The 24,626-nt window shown below is 45.8% G+C and overlaps 1 protein-coding gene across 2 annotated transcripts in view; it reads right to left on the bottom strand.

The window, feature by feature from the left end:
* Positions 1-1,385: 1,385 nt before the first annotated feature.
* The window catches only part of LOC101465705 (teashirt homolog 1), a 35,726-nt gene continuing 12,485 nt past the window's right edge, over positions 1,386-24,626 (bottom strand). For both annotated transcript variants that reach the window (XM_004566809.6, XM_004566808.4), the window contains exon 3: positions 1,386-6,298. In XM_004566809.6, the coding sequence (XP_004566866.1) occupies positions 2,760-6,298 (3,539 nt within the window). In that variant the 3' untranslated portion in view covers positions 1,386-2,759. The remainder of the gene's footprint in view (positions 6,299-24,626) is intronic.

The following is a 24,626-nucleotide window of genomic DNA, read 5'->3' as shown; positions in this document are numbered from 1 at the left end:
GCCCTCTGCCTGTGTTTCCTTTGTCACTGAATCCATGTATCAACACAGCGAGGTGCAGTCAGATTGAGGAGGTGTGTAATTGCACAAAGACACTCGTGCTAATATAGCTGGGAGACTGAGTATGTGTGACTGACTCAGCTGACACAAGACATGTTGTGAGTGTGAGGAATGGAAGTCATAACACTGCAGCATGGCTTCATCCATACAAAGGCTGGTACTGTAAGTACTCTATCAGAAACCTGAGACATGAGGGCGAAATGAGAGATCGGATTCCTGATGCAGACGCTTCACCTGCGGGACTGCCCGGAGAAGAAAACCCCAAAGCTTGTTGATACCTTTGGCTGGGGGTCACACAGAGGTCGTGGCCCCTAATAAATCTCCTTTCAGCTTTCACACCGGCTGAATACTGAGGCAGTTCTATAAATTTAATAAAGCTGGATGTGAAACATAACAAAAGTCAACTGCGCGCACACACACACATACAAAAACAAAACAAAACTAAAACACAAAACTGATGACACAGAAGCTGTGTGATTTGTCCAAAACAGTAATTACGAAATATCTGAAAATGATCAGTAAAGTGGAACGAGAAACTGCAACAACTTCCACTATATGTGACTAACAATTTAAAAAACACACACAAAAAAGCCTGTATTCAGTGATAAGTGACACTTCATCAAAAAAAAATACAGTTGGACAAATCAACCAAAAAATGTGTACATGTGCTAAAATAGTAGCATTTATTGCACACATGTATTCAATTTGGTTGTGATTAATGTGACACAGGCCGCAGATTCACCCATAGCATCTCAAGAATCACATAAAATGTATTATTCAGTTTTGATTATAGGCTCCCTATTGCCCCCTTTTTTTTTTTAACTTAAGCAGAACAGACAGCCATCTGATTTTGCTCCAAGAAGACACGCAAAAAATACACTGCCGTCATTAATACAACACTGATTCTTTCAGAACGTCCCTCCGAAGGCCAGTCACAAGCCTAGCATGGGTTTCTTACTGTACAATAGGCACCCTTACAGGCTTATCATCCCCGTCATCTTCATCATTATAATCATTGGTGGTATGATGCGGCTCAGTCATCAGTTGTAAGTATGACACCAGTGACTTTTATTTTGTCTAACAATTTGGGAAAAACATAAAAGCAGGCCTGTTACAGAACACAGAATATGTACCAGCAGCGAGACGTTTCGAATCTCACCTCCAGTTTGCTAAGAATAGCCCCTAGAGGAAATCCTGTTACACTGGGTCAGGATTTGACATGGGTGTACACACTTGACTTTGCTCGAGAGCAAATTCTACAAAGCCGAGTTTTTACATTTTGAGTTTGGTGCACCGCCATGACAAAAGAACACACAACCACAAAAATCTGACTGTTAACAACTGCTTTGGGGTTTATTTTACAATTCAGAGAGAGAGAGAGAGAGAGAGAGAGAGAGAGAGAAAAGAAAAATGAAACAAACTAATCGGTGCTAAAAAGTCGTGGTTTTTTTTCTTTCTTTACAATATTGTCGATAAAACATTGAAATGTATAGTCATTGTGCATCGCTTATTTATTTTCCACACCATTTCATGCATCAAGTTGGATGCAAGTAATAATTAAAATCATTTCTGTAAACCAAGCCAAAGAAGCTAAATTTGTATTTTTCTTAAAAAAAAAGGTCATTTCGTAGCTCTACAGCATATATCTATGTACACCATCTGTTTTTATTTTTTAGCTTTTTCTTTTTGTATATAAAAATGACAATATAAAAGTTCAAGAATGCACACACCTTAAGATACAAACAATTTTGAGCCGTTTTTCAAATGGTAAGATATGTCTCATGGAGTACTGACATTTCACTGGTAATCATTTACACGTGACGGACTGTTCTCTTTACAGCTGAATAAAGCGACACAGTTTAGAAAGAGAAAAGTTGTAACAAACCATACACCTGGAAAATTGCTATGAGGTGATACTTCACAACAAGGAAAAAGTTTCTGCAGCAAACTTGCATACCGATGGCCGTTCATTTCCACTGATTAACTCAGAACCAGAAGCAGCATTTCACTTTTTCCAAATGTTCATGTGATCTTTTTTTTCCCTCTTTTTTACACTGACAGATTTATGAGCAGGCCATTCATCATCAAAAACATTGCCGTGACAGAAACCCAAGAAGGAAAGAGGGGCGGGGTGGGGGTGGGGTGATAATCCTTGATCTTTTAAAATCTGATTTTGACAAATGCAAGATATTTCAAAACATGTTCTCTTTACAAATTCAACTGTCTAAGGTGCTACTTCAGTCTTTCGGGGTATTCTTTCATTCTTTTGGTGTATACATTGAATTTTCCACCTTCTTCATATCAAGTAATATACAGTTATCTTTTCCACCAATTCTGTCCACTCGCCACTTTTACCGTTGAAGCAGTAGTTGTATTTTTGCCATGAAAAGATTAAAATATCGTGTTTAACCTTGATTCACTAAAATACATGCACAGATCAGACAAATAGCATATAAATATATTACAAAATAAGTGTAAAAAAGCTTGGCAAAACAAAAACAAATTGACATGAAAAGACATGGTCCAGTCAGGCAGTTATCACAAAAAAAAAATTAATAATAATAAGACTTGATTTTTATTTTTATTTTTCTGGCGGCTCAGTTCGGCCCAGTGCAGTAACTGTGAACAACGTCATTTTTAGTGCAATGAAAATCGAGTCAGTTCCACAGCTGTCAGTCTTTACTCTCAGCTCGAGACATTGTTTAAACCTTCTCCATTTTGTCTAGCTTCTCCAGTTTCTCCAAAGCGGTGACAAACACCAGGTGGTCCTCTGGAGACTTGCCATGGGTCTTGCTGAGGTGCAGTTTGACTGCGTGTTTGCTGACGAATGTCCGATTGCAAAGTCTGCACTGGTACACGGAGCCTGTGTCGTCCTCTGGCGTGGTCAAGGCTGACAGGGGGCTGCCGAATATCATTTTGTCTGTGATCACCTTCGAGGCAGCCTGCTGCTCCCGTAGGTGCTCAGCTGACAGTTTGGACAGGTCCTTCAAGCTGAAGCCCAGGTGAGACTCCAGGTGGCTGATGTAGGAGGAGGGAGTCCTGAACTGAGAGGCACAGTCACCACAGAGGAACACGGGCTGGCACGAGTCCATGTTCTTGAGAAACTTGGTGCCCCCAGTTCGTCTCAGCTGGTACTTGACATTAGCCAGCCAGTGGGATATGGTAGTCATGGAGAGGCCCGTGAATTTACAGATGTGGACCCTTTCCTGAGGGCCCAGGTCGGTCATGGCGTAGCGGCCCTCTGGGGTCTCCCTCAGGCTAGACGCAAACTGTGCCTGCAGAATGAGGAGATGCTGGGGATTCCAGTTTGACTGTCTCCCTTTCCTCTTCTGCACTGGGGAGAGGTCCTCGAGGGCATCCTCAAACGCGCTGCCGTCAGCGTCCGACTTCTCTGAGATGGAGGAGGGAGTTGAAGATTTGGGCGTAAGTCTCCCGGTGAGGTTCTTTACCATGTCTGAAATGTCCATCAGAGCGTTCTCTCTCAGGGGTGAGGAGACTGTGTCAGGGAGGGAAATAAGGGGTTTGTTACCATTTACGCTACTGTTGGTCAAAAGTGCACTGCTGCTTTTGTTGTTGTTGTTGTTGTTGCTATTAGTGGCAGACTTATTTTTACTCAGGTCTATGGGTTGGTCATTATTTTCATACAGCTGGTAGTGGTTGACGGGCTCAGCTGGCTTGCCCTGAGGAGTTGGGTTGAAAGCTGGCTTTTCCATCATGCTGTTGCTGATTTTGTAAAGCATAGACAGTGGATCTGCTGCGGGACATACTGGTTTTGAGGCTTTCCCCAGGTGTGTGTTCATGATTGACTGGAGTGCGCTAAGAGGGTTGATGAAAGGACTTTCAGGTGAGTGATCGGTGATGATGCCAAGACTGTTTCCGTTAGTTACTGGGGATTGGCACGTCTCAGAACCATTCTTTGAATGGTTGCTGTGGCTATCTACTAGGCTCTCTTTGGGCTCCTTCTTGCAGATAAGCTCTGAATCTACACTGCCCGGGCTGCTACTTCTCATACCAGATGGTTTACCTACAGAAAAGTCATTTGGAGATGCCAAATGCTCTCGCTGTTCTCTCAGTGCAGGGGAAGGGGATTTTCCCAGCGATGGTTGTCGGCATCGTTCCAGGCTCACCATCTTCTCCTCCTTTTCTTTCTTCACAGTGGCAGCTTTTCCTGTCACTTTCTCCACGAGCTCCTCCATGGCGGTGACATTGCTCCTTAGGGGAGTAGGAGAGGAAGGGCTCCGAGGTGAGTGGATGACTGAGTTGGGGTCGCTCACAAGACTTCGTAGACCACTGTTAAACATTGGCTGCATCTGAACACTCTGGACAGTCGGGGGTAGAACAGTAGCTGAGCTTTTCACGGCACCCTGCAGCTGGTAGGCCGCATGAATGCTAGGGTAGCCACCCCAGGTGGGCGTGCCTGTCTGAGCCTTGCTGATAGCACTAGATACTGTGTTCTCAAGGGATTTGAGAATATCTAAACCCTCTTTAGGGGTCTCCTCCAGGTCTTCTTCTCTAAGGTATTTATACGAGGTGGTGTCAGTCTCAGATTTCTCACCTGAGTCGTCTTTCTCTTCCTTGATTTTTTTCTCCACTTGCTCGCCTCCTTCGACTTTTTCATCCTCACCCGCTTCCCTCTTTTCCTCTGAGCCAGAGGATAGTGCAGGAGACACTGGCTGGGACTTAACCGTACTGGGAACAGGGAGTCTGGTGGTGGTTGGCGGTAATGGGATAGACTGAATCTTTTCTTCCACCACTGGATCAAAGACTAGCTGCTTGCCCTTTTTGGAAGCAGAATTTGTGACCTTCAAAAAGTGACCTGTAACCATCATGTGGGCAGTCAGCTGCTGCAATGTATCATGGGAGCTCCCGCACTCCATGCATTTTAGAATCTGTGCTTTGCGAGCTTCAAACTGCCATGTGTAGCTGGCACCATTCTGGTAGCCATAGCGGTTGTTTGGCGTAACATAGGGGTTAGCTGCAGCTTTTGTGTCTTTGCCAACATCCCCAAGAGAGACACTGCCACCACCACTACCAGCATGGATAGAGTCTGGGGAGCATGGAGAGACTATAGCATCTTGGATAGCACGTTTTTTAGCTGAAGTGGGCACCAGTTTAGTGGCCAAGGCTGGCACTGGTTCTTTGAGAGGCACTTTCTGGTAATGCTTGGTCTTGATCATATGAACGCTGAGATCTTGTAGAGATTCAAATGAGTGGCCACAGTACATGCATTTCAGAACTTTCTGGGCGTCCTCTTTCCCCTCCATTTCCATCAAGGAACGCTTACGTGGTTTGGACCAGCGCTTTCCCTGATCTTCCTCTTTGTCTTTGTTGTCATCTCGATAGTGGCCCGTCTCATTCATGTGGACCGTCAAACCCACCAGTGTGTCATAGGCAGCACTGCAGTCTTTGCAGCGGAACTTGCTCGCACCAGTAAAAACAGAGCCATACAGCTTGTTGTTCTGTCGGTAGAGCTGCACTGTGCTGAAGAGGCTAGGCTCTGGTAAAAGGTGATAGGGGGTCTGCTGAAGTGTTTTGGCAAGTGCTGCCTGATGCCAGTCATAGGCTACACCACTACCATTACTGGCAGCAGCACTGCTGCTCCCACTGCTGCTGGTTGCACTGTGGCTGCTAACAGAGCTAGCTGCTGTGCCATTTGTACTGCCACTTGCGCTCCCTGTGTGGTTGACAGTGGTGCTGGAGGTCTTGCCGTTATGGTGACTGCTAGCCATGTTGACCCCACTGCTCTTATTTATGGTTGTAGTTGTGGCCACAGAGGCAGTAGAGGCAGGCTCTGGACTAGTGAGGGCACTGTTGACACTGCCAGCTGCAGCAGGCTTAGATTTCATGATGTCCATTGTGATGCTAGACCAAGAGGCATCTGAGATGAGGTTTGCATAGACGGCCTTCATCTGTGCCAGGCTGTCCTGGAAAGAGAGGCCGTTGTTGGGACGGAAGGGAAAAGCTGAGCCCTCCCTCTCCTGACCATCCCTGGAAGAGGTGCTCTTGAAGTCTGCAAGTCGGTCGCTAGCATCACTAAGCGGAGACCCATATCCAGCGTCAGGGTTAGTGCCATTGCTGAGTGGGGAGTCTCTGTAGCTAGGTGGTCGGCCCCCATCCACGTCTTCTTCTTCCTCGTTGCAGAGGAACTCAGTGTCCTGGCCGTCTAATGAGAGGCCGTCATCTTGCAGGTGCTCTTCCTCATCGTGAGCAGCTGCCTTAAGCTCGTCCTCGGGCATGTACGCTGGAGTACAGAGAGACAGCAAGAGAGGGGAGATAAAAATGGAGGGGGGGGGGGGAGAAGAAAAGAGGTCAGCTCAGTGAAATTAAAGATTTACAGCACACTAACAGGACCACTGTCAAAATAACATGGAATGAATGCTCAATGGTGGGAAATGCAGGCTTTTATTCTCACCCAATGTGAGTGTGCGTATATGTCTGCATGCATGCATGACTTTGTGTGTACTTTGCACACATGTGTCTCTGAAAGCCGGTGGTGAAAAAAACCTCCAAGGGAAAAATAAATCACTGAGCTTCTGACAGTTGTCCTTTTCCTTCCCAACTATCTATTCCTCCACACATGCCTCATGTTCCCCAGGAAATGACTGGCTGTTTGGCCTTGTTAGCCAGCTGCATGCTTACATGTTCAGCTCCCTCCCTTCTCTTTCTTTCTCACTTTTCCAAGCCTGTACTGCATCTCACTCATCTAGTCCATGAAGCCTAGCTCCTCTCCCATTCAAGTTATTCGACTGGAGAGGGACAGAAGAAAAAAATTACCACTTTGGAGATATCACAGTTTTCCTAACCCACTCCAATTAGCTGACGGTCACTGTGCTACTATGCAGGAACTGGAAAAACAATGCTCTCTGGTTTGAGAGCGATACAAATGCAACCAGTTTATATATTTGCACTCCAGCTGTTCGATGATCCACAACAACACGGACAATGTCTTAAAAAGACAAATTAAAACAGGAAGGCAAACACTCGATTAAAGAAAAAAAGCCAAGCGGAAACAGAACTAAGATGTAACAGGTTTCAAGGAGAAAAAAAAACGTAAAAACAAACGAGATTGAAAGACAGACTACGTGCATTTGGAGGCGTGCATTTTTGTGAGTGTGTGTGTGTGCATGCAAAGAAAGGCACAGTAAGCATTAGCAAGCTGCGCAGACAGGAGATGGTTAGGGGGAGAATAAGTGAATGAGTAGAAGACGTGGGAGAGAAAGAAAAAGTGAGCAGGAGGCGGTGGGTTTGTTAGGTGGGGAGAGGCGGAATGAGAGGGGAAAAAAGGGAGAAAGAAGAGGGTGAGTGAGGCAGGGAGACAGGAGAGACGGCCCCCTAGCTTCTTCCTTTATCTCCTTCCTGCATGGTGAGATGTGTGTCCTACATGCCAGTATCAGTCTCTCCCGATGAAACAGATGTGCTGTCAACTTCAAACGGCACGCTAACCTGTCATATCATAATCTAAGTGGACATAATACCTGATATATATACACTGGCACCATTTACTGCTGCCTGAGAGGAGATGGGTGGAGGGTGGAGGGTGGTGGGTGGCGGCGGGGAGGAGGTGAGCAGCTGCACCATCAACTGTGAGTATGTGATGATGTGCATGTGCGTACGTGTGAGTGCCTCCGTAAGTGCCTGTTTGCGATTGCGACTCCGCACGCATGCTCACCTTCCGTGCCCATGTGTGTACTTTATGCATTTTTCCCCCCCCACTCGTACACATTTGCTCTTACAGCGCGAACCTGAACCCACCGACCATAATATTGCCTATAAGTCTGAGTTCGCTGTGTGCTACTGATACACCCTTCTCCAAATGAGCAACATACTCCCCTAACGCCTGACAGGATTTCTGTGAAATGAGAGCACTACAGGAGAACCTGGCTGCGCTTCAATCCCACTGACAGACTGAGACCGAGACAGTTTCTAAAACTCCTGAAAATCCCTAACACAGCAGATTAGCATTATGTGCTGTACTCTCTACAACACATCTGCAGAGTGTCTTCTGCTACAGTGCCTTCCCTCTCACTAACCCGCTTCCAAAAGAGGAGGCTATCAATACATATCAGCCTTTTTAATATACAAAGCATCCTGCAGAACGGCTATCCATTCTTCTCAAGCACACAGGAACGGCGCAAGCATACAGTAGGAATTACCTATGTGAATCACTCACATCAGCTGCAGCCAAAAAAAACAACTAAACCCCAATAGCTGGCAGTGTTCAATAAGTAGACACGCAGATACACAGACAGCAGGAATGAGAAGCAGCAGATCAGAAATATCCCTGGGTGAGTGACAAAACACAGACTGCAGCAGGGAGGGGCTTCGAACGATGAGCAGGTCGCCAGGGAACCCTTTGACGATCCCTGTCAATCAATTCCTGTCCTGCCATGTTGTCATGGAAACAACAAAGAGGGAGATATCAAAAGCCCACAGACAAAAGACTGGCAGAGACAGACATCTGTAAAAATCACAGGCAGCAAGTGGACGGCTTCGCAAGCCATAAACGTACAACGTTCGTGATGAAACTTGAGTCTGAAATAAATGATCTCTCCATCTGTTTTGAGATGCTGCATGAATTCTGACAGGATGCTAAAACCCAACAAATATTAGAAGCTACGCATCAACTCAATCACCCGCAACTTGAAGAAGTGCGATTGTGACTGGCGGCCAGATTAAGCCCCTTCTCTTCTCCTGGATGCACATATGCAGAGCAACACCAGCAGCAAGGGGCGGGCCCGGGAAGGGCTGGCGTGCCGTCCCTGGCGGTTTGGTTTGCCGAGTGGGTGATGGCTGTGAGCAGGGCCATCTGCACGGGCGCCAAAGCGCCTGTCACTTTTGCTCGGGGACGTGCCGCCATCAAGGAGACAGGCGGCAGTGCGGCCAGGATAGGACTGCAGACTCACTGTCACAAGCAGCAGCAATCAAGCCCGCCACCAGCCACGCCAGATCACCAGCAACAACAACAACAGCAACAACACGGGGAAAGGAAGCAAGACTTATCCACCCAGTGTCTCTGATCTCCTGGTACCTGCTCAGAGGGTTAATGTAGCGCTAACAAAAAGGCTTATAAAATTTGTAAAGTAGCAAAATGGGTTTGTAGAAGCCCCTTTAAGTGTTGTAAAGAGCTCTTTGAAAAATGCATAATGCACAAATAGATTGACATACACACTTAATAGAGCTGTAATGCATGCATTATCAAAGGTTTTCATGTCTCTGGTTACCAAATACACTTTGGAACACAGACCCTTATTTGATTAGAGATAAGAGCTTTAAAAGAGCTCAAGTATGTGTTTTGTTCCCATCTGCCTCATTTATTATTATTCATATTTAAATGAGATAGTTCCTGAAGGACTACCCAACTAATGCACCCATGAAGCACCCTTGATTCTAACTTCTGCCTAATATGTAAAGATTGCAGAGCGCCGTGCGCCATTACAGATGTTTGCTATCGCAATCCGTGATCAAGTTTGTGCGTTTAACGCGAGCACTCAGGGACCACACCAGAAACGAGTCTGTGCAGTGCCCTGTTATGTTTGATATCATGTTTTCTGATGAAAAGTCTGCGGTGAACGCCCTGCCTGCTGCCTCAACACAACACTGGGCCTCACAGCGAGACAGAGCGATGGACCTATGTACAGATCATCTCTTAAACATTTTCTCCGTCTACACGCAGCGTAACTTTTTGTGTGTGTGTGTGTGTGTGTGTGCATGACTTTTGTAAATGATAGCAAATGAAATACAACCAGCGGGATACGTCAGCTTTTTTGGCGAGGAGCAGAGCAGAAACATATCACTCCTTTTCAAAACTTTGTATCTTTCTCCGCCCTACCCATTTTTTCCTTTTTTTTTGCTTTCTCCTTTTTCTTTGCTGCGAGTCTGCTGGTTGTTAAATCAATAAAACTCTCTGTCAGGCTCGCAGAGCTTCACCATTTGGCCGCTGTCAAAGCCAAACAAACCAGATAAGAAAGGCAGAAAGGCGATGAAACGAGCGAGAGAGAGGCGGGGGGGGGGCAAGAAGGGGATGAAACCAGTCAGCCTCCCCTCGCCACCACCTCCGTTTCACCAGCAATCCCTCCTTCTATTTATTTACACACATTTCTTTATTTATTTGATGTGAGTTTGGGAAGAGGGGGCAATCACGGCAGTCATTTGCGGCACTAATGTCCAATCATGGGGCCCTTCACTCATGTGATTTAGGCAGTGCAGGAGTGGGGTTCGCGGCGCAGAATGGTGCGAGGAGGGTGTAGAAGGCGGCGGTGAGGTGGGGGGCAGAGGCCGTTTAGGCCGGCCCCTAATAGGAAACTGGCAGTCTTATTCCTTCCCCAGATTCTGTTTGTCACCCCGCTCTCCATTACGTGCCTCCCAAGCCTGATGGCTTTGGACAGGAGCTGATCAAAAAGCCATCGCTTGACCTACACGCCGTGGCAGAACGAGACTCACGTCCTGCGCAGGGAGAGGAGAAGATGAGACAGAAGAGGAGAAGGAGGGGTGTATGTCAGTGCGTGGTGCAGAGCTGGAGAAAGAGGGAGGGTGATAGCTCTCGGACCGGGACAAGAGGGCTGTAAATAAAATGACATTATTATTTCCTCTGTCCCGTCATGTAGAAAAGCCAATTATGGTAATGCTGCTGCCAGCGTGTCAGAGGGAATGCTGGGATGTGCTTCCTGTGAAGCGGCTAACATGAGAGCAATGCCCTGATCAGGAACACAGGCCTCAGTTTGACAAGATACTGAACAGATAGGAAGAACAAGAAATAGCGAGGGACAAGGGAGAGAGAAAGCGAGAGGGGTAAGGCCTTGTTTGCTTAATAGATAAATATTAATACACCTGGATGGATTGAGGACCTATAGTCATCTATTCACTTTCAAATAGTTCACTTTCAACGAGGTGTAGAAAGTAACAAAATAAACACCAGTGAGGAGGTGTGTCATACAGAATCTTATTAAGTTCAGCTTGGTGATGTGAAAATGATAGAGATGCCTGAGAGAAGTTATCGACCCCAAAAGTTCATGAATTATATTCTGTCACACCTCAAAATTTGACGAGATGAATTATGCAAAGGCGACGGTGAAAGAGCCGGATATTGAGGGTGAAGGCGATCATTTACTTTAGAAGCTAATTCGTTCTCATCTCATCTCAGGCTTCTCCACGGTATCCCGTTCTTAAAAATTCCTCCCGCGCTTGATAGGGGTTCTCTCCTTAAAATAATTCCTCAGCTACCTTTCTCCTTTAACTCTCATCCATTAGCCCTTCTTTCTCTTTTTCTCCCACCCTCCTCCTCTTCCTCCTCCCCTCTCCGGCTTTGCTCACACGCCCACATGGGCCCCTCCCAAGCGGAATAATGGGAGCATATGGCCTAGGCAGCACCTACAGGGCCTTAAATAACTGCTGCAGCATTCCAGCTCGCTGTACCAATTTATCTCTCTCCCCCCCCTCCCTCTTTGCACCCCATTTCAAAACACTTCTAGCTTGAGTTGAGCTCAGCAGACAGCAGCGGATGGGACATGTTGTTCTTCAGACACATAGCAACATAATGGACTGACACAGAAAGTGGTGTAAAAGTGATTAAGCGTCGTGCGCACGGTACTGGTGTTGAAATCCAGTTTTATTGGCAGATATTCACTGGCCTTCTTAGCGATCATTTTGCACCGGCAAATACCTCAAGTCGTGTTGCGTTACGGTGAGCTAGTAGCATTATTTAAACTCACTGCAGTGATGCTTTAGATGGTGCTGTGTGTTGAGTGAGCTGAGTGTATACATATCAATGCTGGACCTTTATTTGCCAGTCTGTCCGTTTAAGTTCTTGGCCGACAGCTACTGAAAGCAAAGCATATGCTAGCTGGAAGTTGTAAGAGTTTCCTTTTGGTCTTTGAGAGAAAGGAGCTCAGGTTCAGTGTGTTTTGAAAGAATAAAAATGCATACAAAGCGTCCACTTAGTTGCCTAAATTCTGTTCACCTGATGAGATTACTGTCCTATAAATGTGGGGCTGAAGAGGCGCTAACCTGCTACAAGTCACACTCTCGTGTAAATATGTCCCGCAGATTTCCTTCTATACGACCTTAAAAAGAATGATATATGGATTAATGGGCAGCTCGTGTTGGAGTGTTTATGCACACGAGTGCCATGTAAGTGCCTGGGCAGGTGTAATGTCTAAGTAGAGGGGCTGAATGTGTGCGCAAATGAGAGAGAGTGAGTGCGAAAGGTGCTGCTGTTTTATTTATAGAGCCAGCGCTATTTATACCCAACTCAAAGATCAGTTCAGAGAAGCTTGCTTGTGGGCCACAGCCAAGATCACTCTCCATTACGGTGCATGCTTAACACCAAAACACACACACGCACGTACACTCTCGCCTATATGCGAGGTGGGGCTGCGGTTGCCATCATATCTGCTTTGTACGTATACACACAGTAACAAAACAATGTGATTTAGTGCGCATACGGTACAGCCATGCATTCGTTCACAAAGGGGTGGATGAGGAAGGGGAGAGGGTGGGGGTGCACGGGGGTGAGCCCACACTGACTGACTGAGTGTTCTTCATGGAGTACAGCAGGCTTTAACATGCTCAGGGATCAATACAGTGAACCAGCGCCAATCGATTGCAATTCATCTGGCTATTTTTTTTTTTTTTTACATTTCATTCTCACCCACTCACAATGCACGCTGAGCAGCAACCCTGCGAGGCAATACATAAATAAACATACACACATTTGCATACAGAAGAACACACACACACACCTGAGCCGCTGGAATGATGCCCCCCCCCCCCCCCCGGCCCCTTGCAAAAGCGTGTTCAATAAACCCGTATGGAATTTATTTATTTTTATTGAGCATATCAGCCCATCCTGGTCCTCTCTGCATAACAAGGCCTGTATAATTAAACCATAAATTTCAGTGCGCTCCTTTAATTACCACAGACAATGTCAGGAGGCAGCAGGGTAAACAAATGGCTTTGAAGTGAGCGAGGGAAAAAAAAAAAAAGGTTCGACACAGCAATGGAGAAGCTGTTCATTTTGGTGAGAATGTTGTTGCACTTGAAAAGGATGAAATGTTAAAAAGAGTGTACGTGCTCGGGGAGTACAGTATGTATTTTTTTTCCTCCCTCCTGCCTTTTCTAAGAATATTTTTGAGGGATGCAGTTTTGTCTCAGAGTGAAGGAAGAAACAATCAGCGCATTGCTGCAAGCATGACGACGTGCAAATATGTATGTCTGGATGAGCACAGTACACTTGCGACTACTAATAAACTGAGTAATGGAGTGGGTGTTTTGGGTGTGTGTGTGTGTGTTTGCATTTGTGCCTTTTTTAAGCCTCTTTTTCCCATGAACACACAGAAGATGCAGATGGTACGCTCGTGTTTATATGTAGTTTACGGGGAAGCCAAGTTTCTTGAGTATGACTGGAGACACCTTTACGGTCTTCAACAGCATACATCATATACAAATGTGTGTGTTTGTGTGTGTATTGTGCACACGTGTGTAAGCTTTAGGTCAATGTCAACACACAGACCTGTTTCTCAGCAGCTTAGCTAATTACACAAGAGCCCTGAAGGCCACTTAGAACAGGTTAGCTAATTAACAAACAGGCTGATTGCAGATTAATTGAGAGGTGTTCCTAATCTTCACCCCTAAATGCAATGACAAATGCTAACTGGCACTAATTAGGCTGGTATGGAGAGCTGAGAGTGGAGGCTGTATTTACAGTTACCGTGGCTCATATGGATGTGTGGCTTGTATCCAGCTGCCTCTTTCAGACCTGCCAACAGGTTAAAGCAAATGAAACTTTAGTGAAAGTACGAGGAGGCTAAGAGGTAGTGAAGACAGCTTCATCAGCAGCCTTTTTAGGCTGCAGTGCGATGTGGCCTCAGTATGCATGATACATTTATGGTATTTTCTGTGCGCAAGAGTAACTAATACATATTTGAATAGCTCACTTATATTAGAATGTGAATATTTACTTATTTGCAGAAAGAGAGGAAAATTGTTCAATACAACACTGTGCAAAATTGGTGGGACACAACGGATAACTATAGGCCACTGGCGCCTCTAAATGTGGAACACTGCATCCTGAATTATTATTACAACTGGCAGTAAATTTTTTTAAGTGCTGCTTTTTTTGCAGTCTCTGTGAAAGAGAAACATGTCCCACTTTACCTGTGGGGATAGTACTTTTGAAAACTCCCTCTCATATGTCTATTGAAAGCCTACTGTTAAGACTACACTATTTGCAGTTTGACCTTTCCCTGCGTGTGAGGATTGGTTCCCTCAGCTTCAGCATGAATGGCGCGCACAGAACATGAAACCTGAAACGGTGTCAACACAATGGGTTAAGGTGGATTACAAGGACAAAATAAAGAGAAATAGGACCCTCGGTGGGGATCTGAACCGGCACCCATCTGTGGATGATCACCTGCCAATAGAAAATGCACTTTATTCACAAGCCACACACACACAATCTTGCAATTTTCACAGCCACTAAAACTACTCCCCAAGGCCCGACTTCTTCTAACTTCCATCTGCCTAGAAAAATTTATCATTCAGTTCCCCTGTCTATCACACACACACACACACACACACATACACACCTGTGCCTTTTAAGCTGCCCACCCTCCCCAAACATGCACACGCACTAAGTTTCCACCTGGACTCTTTCAACCTCTGACCCCACCCTCACTCCTTCTTATAATCCTTCTCTCCATCCATTGACTTCATTGCTTCCGTCTTTCTTTTGCAACACCTGCGCTTTTAAATCCCTACATCAGGATGGCCCATTTTACCTGAACAAACACACACACTGCCAGTAAACACACACAGAAGTACCTACACGTCCTTACCCAGATCCCAGGAAACACACACAAACGCAAGTATGTACAAACACACACACACGCACGCACACACACATGCACTGTCCCTGACAAGACAACAGCCAGCAGCAGCTGCTTCCATCTCCTAGCAACAGCCAGCCTGATAGATGACCCAACGATGGATAATTACCGTAAATCACCACAGCTCACACACTAAAGGAGAGAGAGGGGCAAGGGAGCTTAAGAAAGACTGAAAATGTAAGAGAGAGGGAAAGAGCGGGGATTGAGAGGGATCAGAACTCGAGGGCTTGGGGCTGGTCATGTGTGCACTAATGCACATTGATGAGCTCAAATTCATCTGCTTTTTAAAGCACACACACACAAACACACACACACACGTATACATTTAATTCAGACAACATGCTCTCCTACACACATGCAAAGGTGCTCACCGTATACATAAACGTGTGTGTGTGCAGCACACAAACACAGTCACACAGTGTCAGCGCTGTGGCTGTAATCTGAAACCACAGGCCCCACCTTCCTATAGAGGAGCTTGTCTGTCACGGGTTCCCATCTTTTTGCACAAAGGTGCCTATCAAAGGCCAGAGGGTGCTGTACAGTGAGTCTGCGCAGTGCTCTAGAGCACAGTTAGGAATGGAAACAGCAGGCTGCTGCTTAGAAACTCTGACAACATGATTGCCTTTGATTTGTTTGAGAAGTGTTTGATTTAAGATATTGACCAGACGGATGCCAAAAAGTTCTCCAAACATGCTCTTTTTTTCTTTTATTTGGAAGCGAATGTCTGATTTGAGAATCATTCCTATTTTTTTTAAAACCCTCTACCGACAATGATAAAGCAGATTTGCATAATGTCACATCCAACTACTGACATGCAGTCTGTATTCCATGAATTCTAAATATAGCAACATGACAAACTACCTCCAGAAGAACAAAGTTTACTCCAAATTATCAACAGATCTTCGATATGCACACGCAGCTGCTCCATTTACTTCCCCATCATTTTCAGCTCTCCCAGACATGCAATCTGTCCTTCTCTCTCTCCCTTCTTTCTTTCCTTGCTATTCTCCCCTCCTTCCCTCATTCCCCGACTCCCTCCCTGTGCGAGTCCTGGCTGCTGCAGACATTTGATCTGGCTGCCTTGTGATAGATTGACAGGTAATGAGGAGGTTGAAGGGGCGTTGGAGACAGGAGCAGGTGTTCAGCACAGTCTTTTTGGCCAGCACTAAGCTGCCATGTCCTTCACTGCTGCACCGCACCACTCCGTTTCCTCCTTCTCTCACTCCTTCTTTCCCTCCTTCTTTTCCTCCCTTCTTTCCAACATTCCCCCCCTTCTCTTCCTTAGAGAAGAGGACTATGCAATCCATCACACGTTGACACGGTCGGACATAGACTGTCTTTATATGGGAAAAATGCATGGGCCGTGGAAATAAATAAAGAATAGAACATCGTGTCCCATGCTGGCAGCAGCAAACTAGGCCTCGGACTGATCACTCAAACTGTGCCGTGAGGATGAGACTGATTTGGAACATCCGCCTGTAGAGGAGACCAATAATGGCTTCTTATAGCAAAGCTGGCGCTGACATGACTTTTAATGCAAAAAAAAGTTTCCTTTGCAAAATAAAAATGCTTTTGTTTTTAGAAACACCAACATTTTCACATGATTCTAAAGTACATTTCAGAGGCAGACTGTTCAGAAACTCACAGGAGTAAATTTTAGGTATGTTAGTCACGTTATATTAAAAGAGGACTCCCTTACAAGCTTTACAGTACATAATGGTCTAACTCGACACCAATCGGAGGCAGATTTTGACCTGTTTCAGTCCTGCTGACACAGCAGAGCACCACTCTGCATCACACCACACAAGCTAAACAGGAGGATAGAGAAGAGAGAAATCTGATGAGTTGGGAGACGGAGCAGAAATCTGAGGACGAGGATGTGAATGATTGCAGTAGAGACAGCTTTTTTTGGGTCCAACTGTTGAATTGCTACTTTGCTGCATTTATGTGTTGCACTGATTGAATTTAAAATGAGTTATTCTCAATGATCAAGAGCAACAAGAACATTTTGTGTTTAAGTTTAACCCCAAAATGACCTCAGCTTGCTGTAATTGTTCAGAATCAGGTAATATTTGACAGAAAGTCATTTGTGAAGCTTCTCTTGTGTCGGGCAATTTCCTGACATACGCAGACGCAGGATTTAAGGTAGAAATGAACGGTTGCACCTTTGAAACCACCTTAAATGCAGTAACAGAAACTTGAATTGTCGTCATGGGAGCCAACAGGCAGAGACAGCCAGAGGAAAAACAAGGCTTCAGGCTATAAATCCAACCCTCCAGTTTACTGCCCAACATTAAAGGACATGTCACCCTCCTAAATCAGATCACCAAGAGGAGACAGACGGGCTAAAATGGGGAGCATTTGCATGTTCAGTAAAACATTCCTAAGAGCTCAACAAAGTGCTTGACCACTTTCTTTTTGTTATATCCTGCAGTTAAAGATTGTTCATACAATTTGAGATACGTACAACGTGAAGGAGTCAACTAGCTTTCTGTCACGACACACCATTCTGAATGAAAGTAAAGATAGAAATATTTATCGAGCTTCTGTTTTTAATCAGCTTCCCTAAAGGTGGATTTAAACACTGAAACTAGCACTTGGTCTGGTGTCTGACCCACGTTTCTTCCTTTAAATCTACAAAAACAGCAGCTTCACCTGGACAATCTAACAGACAGTTTAATTATTTAATATAATGCCAGATAAGAGTGTGTGTAGAATTAAAGAGGAAGCCACCAGGCTTAAAATTAGCCTATCCCAATTGTCACCCTACTCAAAGAGAACCTGTTTTCTGAAAAAAAAGAAGTCATTGACGTGCAATCACATTCAAACACACTCGCCTGTCAGTTTATAACTCTCCTACTCTCACGCACTCACACACACACACACACACATACAGACCAAACATCGGCCAACACACAAATAGACACCCACACATACACACTTTTTAAGCCCTTGCCTGGCATCAGCTGTCACACAACCTGTCTCAGAGAACTAAGCAGAGACAGACGCTGTCAACTTAGAGTGCCTCAAATGCCCACATCCACCCAGGCAGAGGAGAAATCAAGCCTGTCTCCCAGTATAATTTGCGCTAATCCTTCATGGGAGATAGTAAAGTCTATGGCATATCTGCCTAATAGCATCAGTCACCGGCAGGTTCTAATCTCATATTTAGACCCATTTCCATCACGGACTGACGACAAAAGCACCAGCACAAAGTGTGATTACCTTCTTATTTTTTTTACATTTCTGCATGACTTGACTCCTGATAATAGTTCGGTAGGGAGGTGGGGAGGGGTGAAAACACGAGAAGTAGAAACTTTGAGGTTCTTTTCTTCATGGAGGAAGAAGAAAGTCATTTCTACAGAAGACAGGTGGGCAGAAAAAATGGAGTAAAAGTAAGTGGCAAACTGTATCAGGAGAGAAAAAGTGGAGGTAAAGAGAGTGAAAACCTTTCAGTCAAGAGCCTGCCCAGACTCACACACGCTCACATTCACGTTAACACATCCTCATGCACGCACACACCCTTACAGACTCGAAGACACACACACACACGCACACACACACACTTCTTTTCAATGCGTTTACAACCTGTGGTGTTTGTCCTGCTCTACTGGCTGCTTTACCGCGTGCATTTGAATGCCGACTGGAGTGCATCCCTCTCTTTCAGACAGCGCCATAAAAGACGACACACACAATGAGGGCTCTTTTCAGCAGAGTGGGGCTGCCTGGGGGTAGGGAAGCACCTCCAAAACCGCCACAGCACTTCAACTCTCAAGGCACAATGAGGTGCTAAGCCTTGATGAATAATGAGAGATTATTCATAAAGATGACAAACAGAACAGAAACCAACTATACAAAGTGTTGCGATGAAAAGTCCTTTAGCTGCAGCTTTCCCTCCACAGAGTGTGTGTTGACTGTGGCCGAGTGTATTTGTGTGTGTCTCTAAGAGTGACCTGGCGAAAGGAGGGAGACAAAAAGAAGGGGAGGTAGCGCAAGGATCCTAATGAAGCCGTAAATCAGAGTCTGATGAGAACAGACTCTGAAGGAGGATCACATCAGTGGAGATCAATGCAGACAGCTACACACACACACGCACGCACACTGACGAGAATAGAGATGAGAAAAAGCCAGACGCAAACACATGCCAGCGTTCCCAAGTGTGGCAGACTTATGAAGGTAAAAGCAAGTACATGAGAATAAACACACCCATTCATTTCCAAACACACAAAATGACACACATACACACACACATACTCATCTAAAATCTATTAAACTCCCTCTAAGTTTAAAGCCCATCTTCCCCCAAGAACTCACCCGTGGGCTCAAGAGTCCCACCTCCTTGTTCAATCCTGCTCGTCTGAATAATATCTGCTGTGATGAATGGCGCCATAACTCTGATATCCACAATCAATCTCTGCTTTAAAGACACATTCATCTTGTGCAATGCTGAATGGATTTAGGGGTGGGGGTGGGGTGGGGGATGCAGATGAGAGGGTGGGGGGGGGGGGGGGGGGGGGGGGGGTTGTAGGAGGTGGTTGGGTGCTTGCCTGACCTCCCAGAAGGAGGGTGGGTGGGGCTCGAGGGTGCTGATGGAAGAAAGAAGGGGAGTCAGGTTGGGAGGGCTGCACTGAGTGATGTGTGTCAGTTCACATCTGGCTACAAAAATAAATGAGGCTTATGAAGACAAATGAAAAGGGGCTGTCTCCCCAGTTCCCCCCCACCCACCCCACCGCCCTGACGCACACTCAAACTCAGACAGACAAGAAATGCACAGAGAGGGATGAAAAAAAAGGGGCGAAAAGACAAAGAGGAAGAAGCAAAACAGAAGAGCTGAGAAGAGACCGAGTGTATTCACCAATGTAATGACCTCACAAGGATAGTGATGAAGTTCTGGTGTCGATGAATGCATATGCTGCTTTAGTATGAGCTGAGTCATCCATGGGTGCCAAAAAAGCTATGGTGGTGTAGCGTATGCTGCCTGAAATGATTGTTTTATCATACAGTAGCTAAACTTGACTGCGCTCTTTGCACTAAAAAAAAAAAAAGGGAAAACAAAGAAATTAAAACGGCCACTGTGTGAGTGCAAATTCTCAGCCCTGAACTCACACCTATGGCTGAGGATACAGAGGCGGGGGGAGGGGAAGTATTTAGCGGGCTGGGGGGCTTTTAAGAGTGAACTATCCATGACCTGTTAGAAGGGTCATCTGTCGGTGACACTGCCACTCAATATTCTTCTTAATGATGTACCACGTCTTTTAACCCCAGCAGACAAAGTAAGGAAACATTACACCGTCAGGAGGGCTCCCCCACGTCTTCTTCCTCCCTCCCCGCCCCATCTTTTTCCCCTCTCATTCACTCTCGCCGCTTTGCTCACCAAGTTGTAAGACCCAGAGTTGGATTTTTAATTATTAAAAAGAGAATTCCAGCCAGAGAGTTGTTCAGCTCTTTTTCAGGCTATATGATCTGCCAGGACCTGGCTGGAGTCTGCACAGTGAGCGCCATATACCCTGTTTAGTCTGGTTGTTGGAAAGCGAAAGTAAGCGCACAGGCACGGCTTTCAAAGTAGACACGTGCTGACAAGATACATCAAAACTGTATTTATCCGGACACCTTAGCATGCCTTAAAAATATCCTGTCACTTACTAACCAAAGAAAAAAAACTTTTACTTATTCGATGATTTAATGTTGATTTTACCATATTTCTTCTCTTCAAAGAAAAAGTTTAATATACCACATAAAAACACACGAAAACAAGGCCTGCTCTAAGGCATCTAAACAGATGATGATGATAATCAGGCTCTGGCCTCTCTAAATACATAATATAACCTGATTGGAGGAAGGGAAGGGCACCCAGGTAAGATAGTTCATTGATTCGGGAAGTGGCTGCAATGGAGTTAACCCTAGCTGAGGTTATGATGGGGGTGGATGAAGGTTTGGGATGAAAGGTGAGATGATGATTGATGAGAGGAAGCAAGAAAAAGGAGTGCATGCAGTGAGGTAAGACATTAACGGAAGAAAGTAGTAGTAGAAAGGCATGCCACAACTGGACCGACACTGTTTGCTGTAGTAACCGACACATCAGCTACAACGGGCTTTCCTATGTACGAGCTGTTCTGCAGAGTAATGTGCCCTTAAACAGGCCCAGTGCGTTCAGTGCCGTGACCCCCGCGGACCTCCGACTGAGTCCCGAACAGCCAGAAAAGCTGTAATCTCTCTGTCAAACAACTCTTCAGTAGCAAGTATGGAGTGTGTTTGTGCATATAAATGTTTCCAGACTGCATCGACAATTTAAAAACGACAGCAAAAGAATGACACGGGGGAACCAGCTATTCCGTACGGAGGGTGCAATAATGACATTCAGAAAGATAAGGCGGGTTTTAAACACGTCAGAAAAACAAAGGTAAATATTAATAGCATCATTTAGTGAGAAATTTGTGAATGAATGTATAAAAATATCGGTAGATGTTGTCAAACCGCTTGTAAGTGTTTCTGAATACCCTCCCAACTTATTGAATATTTTAATTATTCTTTCAGATTTTTTTTTTCAAAAGTTGGCTTTGAAGATATAGCCAGCGCCTGCACTCAATGGGTCAGCCCTGCATACACAAACACACAATTGTATACACACACAAACACACACACACACGCACACGCACACAAACACACAAAGCGGCTGTGTGAGAGTAGAGGGAAGACAGAAACATTACAGGGCCCGTTTTTTTGGAACCAGGCAAAGTGAGTAAGGAGGGTGGAGGTGGTCGGGAGGGGAGGCAGGGAGAAGAGAAAACGAGGAGGAGAGTGAACAGCGGGGGCGGGCTGAAGGAGTAGAGATGAGGGAGGAAGGGAGGGAGGGAGGAAGGGAAGGAGGGTGGGTTGAGCGTTGGAATGAACTCTCTCAGGCTTTGTGGTGCACGTTTCCCAAGGCCCCCGCCTGGCCCCTTTGATAAATGACACATGTCATTCTGTCAGCTTGTGACACTGCAGCTGGGAGGCCCTGTGATGTATGGCTCTGCTGAAAAAGGAAATCAACTTTTTTCCCCTTCTCTCTCCCTCGCTCTCTCTCTCTCTTTCCTTCTGTCTCCCTCCCTCCTTTCCTCAGCCCAGCCTGAGTGCATGGCCCTTTTATATGAGGATTTAGGTTTCCTCTGGTCCAGTAAGCCCCCACCGCCACCCCCCAACACACACACATAGGCAGCGACAGACAGGCATGCATGCAGCCAGGTTGCGGCTGGTTTGTTCTCACGCAGACACACACACACACACACACACACACACACACACACACAGATACACACAAGCGGTGACGCAGCTATTATGATCGTGTTCAAAGCCGTAACCTGAGGAAAAGAGGGCAACGCCACATTGGAGGTAGATCCAGGATTTATGGCTAAAAGCCGAGGAAGTAAACAAAGTGCGCACTTTTTAATAGGCAAGGGGGTGGGGGGTGGGGGGGGGGGGGGGGTAGCAAGATTCCGGTTGGGCAGGATGGCTGGTGTCTCCCACTGGGTCATCTGTCATCCATGTGTCTGACTGGGAGTACGAGCACACACAGCTCTGGAAATGTTGCGCATGCACGCACACTCCCACAGGAACTGGGATGAACTGAGAGAGGTCTGCCACACACACACACACACACGCAGCGTTATACAGATGCATACAGTTTATATGCAAACAGATAAATATTCACACACGCCAAAAGACTTTTCAGAGCAAATGCTCGCACTATCAATCTTGAAATGGTGGAGAGAAAAAAAAAGAAAAAGAAAACAAAGACATGATGAGATTTTATTTCACAGGGCAAATGAGTCTAGCCAATGAGCTGCTCCCGTGAGGCCTGCCCTAGCCCTCCCTTCCTGGCAGATTAGCCTATCACGGCATCCTATTGACCTCTCTACTCCATGCACCGCCCACGCAATGGGTGAGCCAGCATAAAGACCAATCTCTCTTTCGCTTTTTCCCCCCTCTTGCATACACACTCCCTTACTCACACGCTCTCTAATCATATCCCAGTCTTCCTCTTCCTCACTCTCCCCCCTTCCAGTTTCTCTCTCTCTCTCTCTCTCTTTACACTCCTCCTCCCCGCGCGAGTCAGGCGTGGCGGAGGGACATTTCCCAGTGTCGCTTCTCAATCTTCATGTGCTTTCTCTCTTTCTCACACACACACCCAACCACCCACTACTGACTTGAAATCATCCAAATGTCTTCACTAGCATTTACTCCTTGCAGTCAGGTACAAAAAAAGAAAATACAAATCACGATGAGGTGATGGTTGTGTTAGTACGAAATCACAGGAATGAGGAGCAGGATCCAGGCCATTCATTGGGCTGCAACACACACTAATGAGTAAGAGTTCACTATGTGTTGCTATGGGGACTAGGGCTACTTTGACTAAAGGAGAGCAAAAGAGCCTGAAACACCGAAAGACAGGGAGAGGAGAAAGAAAAAGAAAACAGCATGAAAAGGAAGACGTTCGTGAGGATCCAATAGACAAAGGAGGGGAATAAAGAGTAGAGTCAGACATATTTAATAGATTTCCTTGCCACATATTAGAGGATGACCCATAAGGCAGGTCTAACACTGTGTACCAATTTCATCATCATGTGCTTATTGGAGAAATCAAACACAATGGTGTCATGAAAGGTAGCCGGATTTAACTTAATGTAGCGTTCTGATTGGATTACACAACAGGGCAACAATATTTTTAGCGTTCTTATTATTATCGTTGCTATTAATATTGGCTTATTGGCTTAGAGCATTTTAATAATGTGTAATTCTGGTTGAACCACAAAATTATTTACATTTTTTTTTCGGTGGCATGAAAATCGTCAAATTAATACCATGCAGCATTTTAAATACCAGCTATCTGTACCTCCCGGCAGCGAAACACTGATATCCTGCATAAAAAGGTTCATATCTCTTTGAACTTAAATAGAATATGAAGCCAGCCGAAAAGAGAGAAAAGAGAGCAAATAAGAACCTGCTTCGTTCGGACCGTGGCCACCTGGGGGTCACGACCTGCCTGCGACCCGGTCGGATGTGCACTCTGGCTGGGGTGGGAGTGTGTGCAGCAGAAGTGTTTGGAGAGGAGTTGGGGGGGCCGCTAAGCTGGAGCACGGACACACATTTATAAATGCCAGAAGGCCTTCATGATGCTGTCAACAGCACCAGTGCAGGAGGGGTGGGATGAAGGTCCACTGGTATAACCCCCCCCCCCCCCCCCCCCCTCCACGTTAACAGGCCGCCTCTGTGACCCCCACAGGATATTGCTATACACATGCAGACAACAAACACATGAAAACACCGCGCTGTTGCCCCTGGAAGAAAATCCCTACCCCTGGAATAGTGCAGCCACTGTAAGCCATTTTGTTTTTGTTTAGTCTCCTCTTTGGACAAAGTTTGGCCTGAGTGGTTTGATTTTGTCTTTTAATCACAGCTGGAGGACAGGAAGAAAGAGGCACGAGGAAATGAAGTAAGGGATATGACAAGAGGGGCAGTGTGTGTGTGGAGGCAAGAATCCGGGAGAGCGTGTTGTTGCAAGCGCGTATAAAAAGCTAGCAACTTTGGACTCTGAGGACAGTTGATAAACACGACATTGACAAGTCAGGAGCAAGGACGGGGGGGGGGGGCAAAAATAAAAAAACCCTCCAGTTTCCCTGATCTTTCTAATCTGAGCCAAGCATTCACCTC

Source organism: Maylandia zebra, linkage group LG11 (assembly GCF_041146795.1).
Source record: "Maylandia zebra isolate NMK-2024a linkage group LG11, Mzebra_GT3a, whole genome shotgun sequence".
Lineage (NCBI taxonomy): Eukaryota > Metazoa > Chordata > Actinopteri > Cichliformes > Cichlidae > Maylandia > Maylandia zebra.
This window is presented reverse-complemented; position numbering and strand designations above follow the sequence as displayed.